At 32.1% G+C, this 13,851-nt stretch overlaps 1 protein-coding gene across 1 annotated transcript in view; it reads left to right on the forward strand.

The window, feature by feature from the left end:
- ENGase (cytosolic endo-beta-N-acetylglucosaminidase) overlaps positions 1-13,851 on the forward strand; it is a 131,681-nt gene that overhangs the window by 47,759 nt on the left and 70,071 nt on the right. Inside the window, exon 4 of the mRNA XM_085823494.1 lies at positions 3,347-3,501. Coding sequence (XP_085679620.1) covers positions 3,347-3,501 — 155 coding nt within the window. The remainder of the gene's footprint in view (positions 1-3,346; positions 3,502-13,851) is intronic.

The raw sequence follows: 13,851 nt of genomic DNA on the forward strand, positions 1-13,851 counted from the left end.
GTTTGCCACAAGAAAACATACAGCTGGAAACCACAACCAAATCGAAATCGCATCAAATAAAAACTCTTGCCAGGTTTAGCATTCACTCCACTTATGGAAGATTAATCTTGAAAAGAGTTTCTAATTCTGGAGCTGTAGTAGAATCAGCAAAGTGAAAGCACATTTGGTACTTACCTTCTATAGCAGCCTTGGTGCAATTTGGATTTAAGAAAATGCAAATTCAAAATTAGGTAAAACAATAACTTTATTTTGACATAGATTTTGAATGCTACAGAAGGCAAAATTTTGCAATTAATGGAAATTGGAAAAAGTATGGAGAGGTGATAGTAAATGAAGATGATATAAGAGAAGTTTTCCATTACAATTAGGATGTCAAATCAGAAATCATGTAACGAATGGTGAAACATGTCGTAGAGTTTTAAATCCAGAAATATTGCTACCAGTAGGGAAGAAAAGGACAAGGAAGTTTTTGAGAATGTGAAGATTTCGAGTGACAGTTTAGTGGGAATTCTTAGTCAGGACTTAAATAGCGAAACTTTATAACTGAACAAAATGTTATGTCTATTTATAAAATTGCGCCCACCAGCGGCCGAGCGGTGTAAAAAAGTCGCTGAACACTGGTAGTTTGGTCCACTGGTAGTTTGGAACACTGCTCCTTTTTGACAAAGAAGCCCACCAGCGGCCGAGCGGTAAAGACGCTGAACACTGGTAGTTTGGTCCGAGGTTCGAATCCCGCGAACGGGCTGGCTGCATGGGTGTTTTCGAGGTTTTCCCCATGTGTAACGTGTATACGAGCCAGTTTCCCTTAGAAAGTCCTCCACGAAGGCATCCCTCCCCTTAGGTAAGAGGCCCTTGAGGCAGATAGCCCTTGAGGCTTTGCCATAATTGAATAACATAACCTAACCTATTTATAAAATTAAAGAGAAGTATTAACCCCAAAAAGGAAGCAGCTTTAGCTATTACATTGAAAGAAATGTTTACAAATAAGTAAATATTGAGGTTTTTTAATGAATTTTGAATTCATTTTGGTCATAAATGCTTTGTTATTTCATAAACAAATATTTAATATTTTTAATTTTATAGTTTCTATGTGTAATCTTCCTAGATTTAAATTGATCATTTAAAATCTTAAAAATTCTGAAATGCAGAATTGTTAAAATCTCAATGAATTCAGATCTCGAACTTTGTAGTGCAGTATAAAGGAAAGCTAAATTTATTATTAGAGACTATCGCGATTCGGAATGCTAAAGCTGAATGAACTTTCATCTCAGTCAACAATATTTCCTTGGCAAGGATTATCTTTTACTGCACAACATATTTAGATTTAAATCTAAACCTTATGAAAAACCTTTTCGAAAAATTTTTGCAAAGCCTTGGTATCTACTAGAAAATCAACTGACAGGAAAGAAGAAAGTAGACAATATCTGGCATAAATTATGCAGTATAATTAAATCTGCTTGTAGTTTCATTTGATTTTCAAAATTTTAAAAAAAAAATTGTTCATGCATAATTATTTGTATTTTTGGCTTTTGTAAAAATTACGACATTTAATTTTATATTTCTATTAAGTGCGAGCCCTTTAAAAAATGTTTGGGTATTTATGTATTAATGTGACCATTATATTATAAGTTGCCAAATTTTCAGAATCTGCCAAACTCATGTAACCATTTGCATAACCATTCTGGCAGCCATACTCGTAACAGTCCTTCAGTCAACCATTTTCGTATGCAATTCTTTTTTGTTGTATTCCAAGCTTCAATGTTTTTTTTTATAAACAAATCATGCTATTTTTTGCCTTAAACTTAGTTTTAAAATATGAGTTTGGGGAAATTACCATCAATGGAAGAAACTGTAGTAAAACTTCTGTAAGAATAAGGAATTTGGCTGAAAACTTTTTAATGGCAACAATGAGGAAATGCATCAAGTGAAAACAGATCCCTGTGTACTTTGGGAGAAGAACTGAACCAAAAAATTACAGAAGGATTTAAAGAGTTTTTTATTTATTTATTTTTTTATGTATTAAGTGATTTTTATTTAATAATTAAAATTTGTGTTTTAAATTGCTTTAGTATATTTTTTTTTCATATATTGATAATATTTACTGCCTTATGATAAACATCGATAGCATGGGAATCTTTCTTTAAAAAAAGGTATGAAAAAGAGCAACTTGCACCTATAAGTAACTTCTACCTTTTCATCCGTAAAAAATCACTGTATTGCAGCAAAGTGGTACCACTGTTTATAATTGAATAAATAATTTGGATATGTTTAGATAGATGAAATAGATATTCATGAATTTATTGTTATCCTTTATATTATCTATCCATAAATTAGCAAAATTTAACGTTATTTAATATTAATTTCAATAAAAAGAAACTCTTAAAGTATAATATAATACCACAAGCCTTTTTAATTCCTTGTATAATGTAAAGTATTATAATTGGGAAAAATTTCAGGTATCGTATTTCAATGAAAATAATCCCATTTTGACCACTCTCAAATCCATTTGAAGAATGTTTTCCCATAATATCTGTATGTACAGACAGGATAGAGGACTCCCCCCCTTTTTTTTAAAGAAATGGATTGTAAAATGGATTCAGAAGAGGTTTTTTTTCATGACATTTGTAAGTACGTAGGTATTTATGTATCTCACATAACTCAAAAATGAGTAGCCATGGAATGTTGAAATTTTGTATATTGGACTGCTATAACATGTAGTTGTGCATCTCTCTTTTTCGTTTCTGTCTCTCTGCCCACCGGCTGAATTGCTTGTAGTAGAAATTCTAATTCTAAAAGTTCTTTTTTTGAACTCTTTTTAACCGTATTTGTTGTTTTATTTTTTCTACGCTTTACAATTTTAATGAAGATGTTTTGAGTCCTTATGTATTTGTGCCTTGCTGTGAATTGAAGACTGAAAATTAATTGAATGAGAAATATATCTCTAATGAAATTCAAGGAGGTGAGTTTAAACGAAAGGCAGCAAAAATATGTATAATTTAATAGGCCATACAAGGAAGTCATGGTGTTCACATCAGATTTTTTTTTGTAACCCTGTAAAGCTAAATAGCTGTGTGATTAAAAAAATGGATAACTAATCAGTTTGGAAAAAAAATTACTTTGCAAAATCAGTTTGATTTTCATCATATTGTAAACTTTATGCATTTTTCAGTGATGAATTTGTGACTTAAGAACATTTATTAGAAAGTATTGAATAAGAATTTATTTTTGTAATTTAAAAAATTGTATTTTCAGGTCTGGCAACAGAAGTCTGTATTATTGATTATATATTAGTGGGTTCAAATTGTATTAAAATGATAAATAATTTTTATATTTTATACTATTTTAGGCACTTTTATCACAGAATGGGATTCTGGTGAAAAGGTCTGTGAAGAACTGTTTAAAGATAGCAATAATGTCATACATTATTCTAGGCAGTTGGCTAGAATTGCAGCACTTTACAATTTTGATGGATGGTTGATTAATATAGAAAATAAACTAAAGGTAAGAATTTATTGTACTTCCTTGTTATTATAAATTTCCTTTTATAAATGGTGTGAAGTTTATTGATAAGTTACCAATGCATAAATTTTCATATGGGTGACGGTCCTAACATCAGTTATGTTTAGTTTGCTTGCGATCAGAAGAGCTCTGAGTAAACCACATTATATTTTTTCACATAAATGTTGACAATTCATGATAACTGTTAATTCTCTTATCATGAGAAGACTACTGAATATTCCGTGTTATGTTTCTTTTTCAAGGAAGTGTCAAAAATGTTTGATTTACTAAGAAATGAGAAAGGTGCTTTTACTTTAAATTAAAATATGCAAAAATGTCCATTCATTAAAACCACATATCAATGAAAGCATTTTGAGGTGCTGTGTGAAAAGTTGTAAGTGAAGGAAAAGCATTCATTTTGACTACTGGTTCAGTAGTTTTAGAACACCATAACAGTGTAATGATTTATTTACTCTTCATCAGAGGAACTGGCATCTGTAAAATAGTGAGAGAAGAAACTCATACTTTATGAAAATGTTGATTGGAATAGTTTTATGAGAGAGGTACCATGTTCTCTACATCTAATCCAACAAAGCAAATAGGTGGCATTTAAAAATATTGTGGACATAAACGAAAATCTGTTCAAATGGGGGAAATAACAAAGCTGGCAAGGTTCTTCCACAATACAGTTTGACGAGTTATATTGAGAAACTGGTGAATTCTTTCTTGCTCAGGTTCTGAATAGAGAGGCAACTGCATTCGTGGCAAAAATCATTGACCAAGAGGGATAAATGATATTGTTCATGCGATGTGTGCGTTGTTATACAAACAATTTAAAATTAACTAGATATGGACTGTATTAATATTTTATTTTAGAACCTTAATCACATGCATGTCATCTTTTCAGGCGATGACTTACTTATCTAACAACAACAACAATAAAACTGAGCGAGTGTTACAGAGTTGCTGTAATGACCATCTGTGCCATGCAAGGCATGAAGAAGAGAAAAAATGACGTAATTTTAAAGCTAAACTGTCCTAATGACTGCACATACACCCCTGACATTGAAGGGTTACTTCAATAATTTCATGCGATAATACTCATACAAAATTTTATAACTACAACCTTATACAATATAGCAATACTAATAATATAGTCAAAAGTCTTTAATCTGGACTCGTCGGGACTTTGGCGATTCCGGATTATAGATTATCAGTTTAAATCTGGTAAGATGGCATGCAGAAATTATAAAATTAAAAATATGAAACCATAATTTATGAAATAAAGAGCAATTATGATTTAAAGGGTATCAAAATTTACATAAAAAAGCTTAATATTTATTTGTTTACTTTATTAAACATTTCTTTCAACGCGCGCATGCGTAAAGCATACATTACGCATAGTCGAAATTAGAAAATTGCAACCCAGAAAACTATTTGATGTGTATTCGTGATATTTATAATGACGAGGAATTTCATTTACATCGAGATGAAATACTACATTTAGTAAGGAATTATAAGCCGAATGAAATAAAAACATCTGTCCTGAAGATAAGAATAGTGCTGGCAGATCAACTTCCAGTTCATTGCGCGCCGCGCCGCGACGCCCCCCCCCCCCCCCGTAGAGCAGCATGAAATTGATAAATAGATTTCGGAATGGTTAGAGAAACAAAGGATATGCCTTTATCCATTTTTTGCAGCAATTCCACTTTTTGTCTGATGGACACCGAAACATGCTTTCGCTTTGTAGATCCTTTAGCAGCTCCAGAATCGGAAATTCTTTTTGACATAATAGAAAGTTCAAGCTTACTTTTATAAAATTGCTCTAACAGTCTGCAAAAAATAATAAGCCGTATCCAATTCGAAGATTAAGGAACAACACAATCTGCAACATTAACTAAAATAGATAATTAGATAATTTTAGCTTAGCTTATACCGTCCGTTATACATTAAACGTGCATGCGTAAACGTATTATGCGCATGTGTGAACGCATTATGCTTTGACGCATGCGCAGAAAGTTTGTAGCTTTGAGGTCTGGATTATAGATCATTCCGGATTATTAGTGTCTTGATTAACGACTTTTGACTGTATCTCAATTAAATACAATAATATTCAATTTCCAATGCAAAATTTTGTACACAGTACAAGTTTTATAATAATAAGCTTACACAATTAATTTAGGAAGCTTCTTCCTGGGGTAAAATTGCGAATTTTGTAATTGCACGCTTAATGATGCCTTTTGCTATTCGTATTTCTATTATTTAACCTTGCCGTCAACTCCAGGAAAAAGTCTTGTAATTTGTCCTAACACTCATCTACTGATAGGAAGCTCATCTTCCTTAAGTGTACTAACATACCAATTTTGATATTCGTTTGTTCTGCCTTCCATTTTGAATGCTGTTGTAGTGTGTTTAAATAGTCCCAATGCTAATGATTCCATATCAATTGGACAAATCTGTTTCCATCTTGAAAGTCTTTTCAGGTATATCAATCAATTCAGGTTCTACTATAGCATTCGAGAATCTTCCAATGAGAAAATGGCCTGGTGTTAAGGCCTCTAAATCACTTACATTGGAAGATAAGGGAATAATTGGACAAGAATTTAACACAAACTCTATCTGACTTACTACAGTTAATAACTCCTCAAAAGTCAGCCTTACATTACCTATAATCTGCTTTAAGTGATATTTCACGGATTTAATTCCAGATTCCCATAGCCCACCAATATTAGGTGCCCATGGGGGAATAAACTTCCAAACGATTCATTCTTCAGCTAAATAATTTGCTAATTTTTTGTCAGGATTTCTAATTAAATTGTTATCTCTTTGCATTTCGGCATTTTGTGCCAACGAAGTTTTTTTGCATTGTCTGAGAAAATGATTGAGCATTTTCCATGTTGAGCAATAAATCTCCTTAAGCTGGCAATAAATGCATCAGTTGGTAAGGTCACTCACTAGTTCGAGATGCACTGCCTATGTTATAAGGCAAATAAAAAGATTAAATATACCTTATGAAGAGCTCTTTCCTTTGTCCCTTGTATCTAATAAAAAAATGGGCTGCAAAAATCGATCCCAACATGGTTAAAGGGTGAGTTCAAATTTATGCGCTCCTGCAGGTAATGACCCCGTAATTTGTTTGATAGTGACTGGTTTGTTTTTACTACAAATTGTACATTCATGGGTAATCGTTCTAGTTAAATTTTTTACCTTGTAACGACCAAAATTTCTCTCTCATAAAACACAATAATGTTTGTGAACCTATATATAAATTTTTCTTATGAGAATGCTCAGCAATCAGTTTAGTTAGTTTGTATTTAACAGGCAAAATTATTTAATGTTTTTGTGAAAAACCTTACATTGGCCTCTAGTAATCGGCCTCCTACTCTCATTACATTATTTACATCCAAAAAAGTTTTCAAAGAAAGTAAATGACTTTTATTATTAATGGATTTACCTTGTGCGAGGAGGTTGTAATCTAAATAAAAACTACATTTTTGAACCTCTCTTACTAAAAAGGATTCTGCCTCATTTAACTTCATTGAACCTACCCCTCCTGTTCTTCTCTGTGCTTCTTTCTGTTTTGCACACCTAGAGTTCCAAATGAACCTGAAAATATAACTAATAATACGTAATAATTTTAAGTAATTGTTAGTGATATTTAGGATATAATCAATAAATTTTGAAGGCAAAGTGCATAAACAAGCAATGTCATTCTTTTTCGCAGTTCACTAGAAAATCTCTCTCTCTCTTTTTTTTTTTTTTTCCCTAATTGTTCAATGTTCTTGCTAGGTATGACACCTTCCCTGAAGAATAGAGGACCTTTCCACCAGAGATAGCAACATGCCGCTTGTCCAAATTCAGTCCTCGGGAAATAAGGTCTGCTGGGTTCTCCGCTGAATGCACATAATTCCACTGGCATGTCTGTGTCAGCTCTTGGATCTTCAACACTCGGTTAGCAACAAAGGTTTTTAGTACATGTGGGGGATTCTGGAGCCACGCTAACACTATGGTTGAGTCACACCACAGACATATTTTTCTGATGTCCAATTTCAGTAAAGGCACCACCTTTGTAACAAGCTATATCAGTACAGCGTGCAGAGTTCCAGTCGTGGTACTGTCAACGGTTTTAGTGGAGCTACTCTGGACTTGCTGCAAAGCAAATGTGAAGATAAATTATTAACACTTCTACACTGTAAATAGATGGCTGCCCCATATGCGTATTCTGATGCATCTGAAAATCCATGAATTTGTATCTCTGAAAAACTGTCCTGTAAAACATATCTGCTCACTTGTAAATTGTTGACAGATTGCATGGAATCAATAAAAAGTTGCCACTCCTTAATTATCTTCTCGGGTAGCAGATCATTCCAATCAAGCTTCAGTAACCAAAGCCTTGGGATGAAATTTTTGCTTTTGTTATCCCTGGACCAAGCAGTCCTAATGGATCATAAATGCGGGCAATGTCAGACAACACTGTTCTCTTTGTGTAAGTAGCTGGTTTCTTGATCGTTGATTTTTACAAAAAACAGTCTACCTTTGGATTCCATAATAATCCCAAAGTTTTGATGCTCTGATCATCATCGAAATTACTGAAAAAATATTCCTCTTGTTCATCCGGAAAATGCAAAAGATCAGGTTGATTAGCACACCATCTGTGCAGACGCATTCCTCCAAACGATAATAGGTCAGTCAACTGTGACTGTAATTCTTTAGCCTCTATTTGAGTATAGGCTCCGTGAGTATGTCATCGATGTAAAAATCCCTTTGTACTGTTTGCGCTGCTAATGAAAAATTGTTTCTCTCATCCTCTACTAATTGGTTAAGTGTGCGTGTTGCCAGATATGGTGCGTTGGAAATACCATAAGTTATAGTCTTCAGTCTATAAACTTTAAATGGTTCTTCACTACTCTTACATAAGTTGCATAATAAATCTGTTTGATGCTCTTTATTAAAAATCTGACGATACATTTTTTCAATGTCTGCTGTGAAGGCAATTTTATGTGTTCAAAATGTGCAAATATCAAATAGTTTGCCTTGAACTAACCCTCCATTCAGTAGAATATCGTTTAACGAAATTCCAGTAGTCGTAGGAGCAGTGGCATCAAACATTACCCTAAGTTTAGTGCTAGGTTTATCGAGCCTTAAAACCCCATGATGAGGAAGGTAATATGAAAAACTATAGCTATTTCCTTCAGCAATTTCTTCGGAAGGGCCTAATTTATATTTCATATAGAAATCTTCATATAACGGTTTCATTGCAGGATTGCGAGAGAAGCGTTTAAGTAGAGAACAGTCTTTTACTATCATTTTCTCTGAATTCGCTTAAAAGGCCCTTCTTCCTTGATTGGCATTTCCACTACATATCTGCCGTCATCTTGCCTCCTCTGCGTACGAAGATTTGCAGAATTCCTCTTCCTGACTCTTCACTTTTTTTGCTTCCTTAATCCCTTCGATCTCTCAAAACCTTCTCATATTGTAAGATAAATTATCTGCAGTTTTAACAACCCTACAATAATTATCAACATTGCCATGATATGGCATGCGTACTGACCCGCTAACGATGTATCCAAAAACTGACTGATGGAGAATCAGATCTTGCATATTTATTTTATTTGTTCTTAGTAAATAATAATAAAAAAAAAAACTTCTTTAGATAATAAAGCATGTATTTGACCAGGTTTATAAAGCCCTATATCAGCTAAAACAATGGATTGCAGCTGCTCAAGATCAGGAATGTTTAGTTATCTAGCAGGCATTATGCAAGTTATTTTTGGAACAACAAAATTGTAAGGTACAAATAAAATCTCTAGTAGCGTTAGTGATGGTCGCTATAGCATTTTCCTTAACACCCATAACTGCACCTGAAATAGAAGCATTTATTTTTCTTTTCTTCAAATTCAATAATTCAATACATTCTTTAGTAATGAAATTATTTTGAGAACCAGAATCAAGCAAGGCTCTCGGGGAAATAAATTTTCCATCATCACCTGTAGCAAAAATAATTGCAGTTGAAAGTAGAACTTGTTTATTAAAAGAACTGGAAATATTCAATGCAGTACTGTTAATAGAATTTGCTTGGTTGGTTTCACTAATGCCACTAACCATTTGGTTGCTTGCCATTGGAGTAAATGTATCAGCATTTGGAGAAAGGTTACTGCTAAATTTATTAGTCTTGTTTGTGTTTGATTTGATGTGCCATTTGCTCATTCGAAATTTTCTTCACTTCGATCAAAAAGTAACAGCGAATTGTGGAATTTTTGACATTTTCTGCATGTATTAGAACTTTTACAGTCCTTAATTATGTGGACCGAAGGTAAACATTTGAAACACAGTTTTTTTTTTTTTTTTTTTTTTGTCTTTACAAATTAAAATCGTTTCTTGACTGTTAAATTTAAGAATTGCACACATTTCTAACAACAACAATAATAATAGTAATGACCTTCCACACCATGGAAGGCGACAAGAAGAGAAAAAAATTATGTAATTTTAAAGCTAAACTGTCCTAATGCCTGAACAGATATATTTACGCTGTTTTTCCATATAAAACAAAGGAATTTAAAAATGCAGGTTAGAGATATTTTATTGCAAAACTTAATTTCATTTTGTTGATTCAACAACAACTGCGTGTATACAAAATGTTGAAAGACTGCGACATTCCACAAAGTGACGGAATACAATTAGGTATCATTCAAAATCATCATGAGTCTTATTTTGCACAGGTATTGTAGTGAAAATGCTTCTGATGCTATATTAAAAACAATTACAGAAACATGAAAGCCACAAAGTGTATGCGAGAAGTAAATATAAATTTGACAATAATCTTGGCACAAATTTGATGTTTGAAAATTCCGGTTCATAGTAATAAGGAAGTTCCAAATCATTACATAGCTGCTTTACATAGTTTAAGTTTTGTTTATTAAGATGATGCTTATGAAGTTTCAGCTATTAATAAATAAAATGTGTACTACATATAAAAATCCTGAAAGTGGTATTATAAGAAATTTTTCATTCGTGTAAGGGGGTTCAAAGCTTTGTACTAAAAAGAATAAAAGCAATTTTTATAAAAATTTATATTTTATAAAACCTTTCCTATTTTCAGCCATATAATCTGTTATTGTATAGATGAGGAGTGGAGTTATTGCTCATCAGTCATTTCAAATTAGTCATCATCAGACAATATATTTTAATCTTTGATAAAGAAAACATAAACTGGATATTCGAATTTTTTTGTATAAGTTATAGAGCCAGACTTTTTTTGCTGAATAACAATAATTTTAAGAACATAATCCATATTCCTTGTCATTGCATTTTGTTGAAGCATATTGTTTTGATCATGATACTGGAAAATTTTAATACAAAGCTCAAAATGCTGATTTGGGGGGACTTTGATGATTCTGAATTTGAAAATTTCCAAATTTTAGATCATCATTTTAAATCTTAAAAGATACAATGCAAAAACTAAAATGAAAAAAGTGAAGTAATGAAGCATTTATGATTTTAAAGAAACCAAAATTTATAAAAAAGAGCTCGAGTATTTATTTGTTTTATTAAACATTTTTTTCAATGTAAAATTTTTAAGCTGTTTTATTTTTTTGTGGTAGTACTTTTTGTTTAAATTTATAGACAGACATAATTTCTTCTTCTATAATCTAGCTTATTATTTGATCAGATCCTGTAATTGTCATGTCTACTAAGCTGTCATTCAAAATCTTTTCATTCTTAAAAATCTCTTTGTCACTTTCAGCACTATGATTATTGGGTTTTCTTTAACAACACAGGCCAAAAAGGCGGTTGGTTGGCGCCTGTTGAGCCTGTCAGTAGCGTCACAAAGCACAATTTCACTAACATAAAGATCATGCTTTGTATCTGGCGGGATTACTATGGTATTATCCACAAAGATTATCCGGAAAAAAGTAAAATCCTCAACAGTAAGGTACAGCGAGATGCTAATCCATGTTGATGTTGCTATCAAGGAAAAACATCAAACTGAGTTCCAGCACAAAATGGTAAAGTTTTGTCAAGATAATACAAGACCACATGTGTCTGCATTCACTGACTGGACTCAGTATGGACTTGAATGGAATATTTTTCTTCACCCACCATATAGCCCCAACATCTCTCCTTCAGACTTTTACCTTTTTTCACACCTACAGCTACATCTTGCTGATGCTATCTTCCATTCTGCATAGGACGTCCAAAATGAGGTTGATCTGCTTTTGGACTTCCACTGAGTTTCTGGTTTGAAGGCTTTGAAAAACTAACAAAACATTGGCAGAAAGTCATACATTTGGCTGGTGATTACTACCCACACTAAAGGTATTAAAGCTTTTGTATTATTTACCACCTAACTGTATAAGAACACTTTTTGACAGAAAACTTTTGTTACAACCTGATATATTCTTATAGAATTACTATATTTACTCACATATTTTCTCCCCTTTATCTGCTAATTATACCACTTTAAAACCAGAAATAGGAAAATATACTGTGTATATTTCTGAAATGACAGCTTAAATGGTAAACATTGTGCATTAAAAAATACACATAAAGGCACACAAATATTATTATAATGTTTTTCAAAGGACTCATCAATTTCATTAATATTCTTTTTATGTACAAAAATTACTTTCCTATTTATGTTTGTATTTTACATTGTAACCATAAATCAGAAATTTCTAAATCATGTGCTAAAAAATCTGGTAGGGGATAATTGAGTAATTACGATATACCATTATGATTACAAAATCAGTACCTTTTGATTACAGACAACTCCTGAAAAAAATTTTACAAAGCAGTGCACTATGTCATCAAAATATTCTATTCAGGAATGTACACAGTAGACATGAGTTTATTTACACTTTCAAATTTCAATGGTAATTTTTTTTTAAAATTAGTGTTTCATAGCTGCCAACTCATGCGATTTTTCAGCATCCCCTGTTAGATCATCGAATATCCCATCTTAATTTTTTTTTTTTATCTTTTACCAAGGACAGCTATTAGAAGAACTAACTCTGAACTCTATAAATCTTTTAAAGAAATAGATATAGTAAAATATATAAGGATTCAGATAATTAAACGGGCAGGACACCTGTGCAGAATGGATGAAAATCAAGTAACTAAAAAGATCTTCTTGGCCAGACCATTTGACACCCGAAAAAGAGGGAGACCTAAACTTAGGTGGCTCGGCTCTTTGGAAACAGACTTAATAATTTTAAAAATAACCAATTGGATGTCCATGGCCAGGGATAGAAGAGCTTGTAATTCGATTCTGAGGAAGGCAAGGGCCCATCCTGGGCTGTCTGGCCATTGAAGAAGAAGAAGGACAGCTATTAAGGAAAGCTGCTACTAAGACTTGTTACTTGTTGTGAGTGAAGTTTATTGAGGAAAGGAAACTTAAATTGCACAAATTACATTCCCTCCATATCTAGTGAATTTGAGAATAATGTTTTCTGTTAAATTTTGTTTCATCTGAATTGTTTTATTTTTTTTTATCACATTTTATGATCTTTTCCTTTTAAAATTTTTCATATTAAAATTTCCTTTGACCTGAATTGTGTCAGCCCACTATTGACATTTGTAAAACTTTATATGGAGATTCAAGCTAAATTTAATCTATTAATATATTTATAGTTTATTTTGTTTTACCTTAATATGGGGTATATGACTAAGTTTATCCAAAACACATTAATTATTACATTTATTTTCATCATATTAAAAAGTACTTTGATAAATAAAAGCTTTTCTCCTCCCATTCTAGACTTTTTTTGGTATTAAATGTGTCAGAAAATTACATGAAATTAGTCAAAGGACATGAAATTTAGACTATCTAATTAAATATTAATGCATTTTACAATAAGTATCCTTTTTTTTTTTTTTTTTTTTTTTTTTTTTTTTTTTTGTAAGTTTGTTTAGGTTAGGTTTGTTTTAGGTTGTCATTCTGATCATGAAAGTTCTTCTTTATGTATGTATGAAGTATATTCAAATAATTTTTTCCCCCTTGAAAGCAATCGTAATGGGACACTAATAATACAATAGAGTTTGCCAACAGCTGAAAAAGAAAGCATCACATGCCTTCAGAAATAAGAAATTTTGCACAACAGGAATGAAATGCAAAAATTTACATTCCATATGTAAATGATTGAATTTTATGGATCAGAATTTTTTTGTTGTTGTCAAATTTGTGCAATGCTCTGAAGTTTGTTTAATTGAAAAGATTGATGTTTACATGGGGAGAGTGATAATGTGCTCCAGTTTCTGCATGATTGTGTATATAGGGAGAACAGCACAAAAAACAGTAAATGTTTTATAGATATTTCTTGCACTTTAAATTTTGTTAATTGGTTGCTGTTTTAT

The sequence above is a fragment of the Stegodyphus dumicola genome, chromosome 9 (genome assembly GCF_044657685.1).
Source record: "Stegodyphus dumicola isolate Sdum_Otavi_A_Nest chromosome 9, ASM4465768v1".
Lineage (NCBI taxonomy): Eukaryota > Metazoa > Arthropoda > Arachnida > Araneae > Eresidae > Stegodyphus > Stegodyphus dumicola.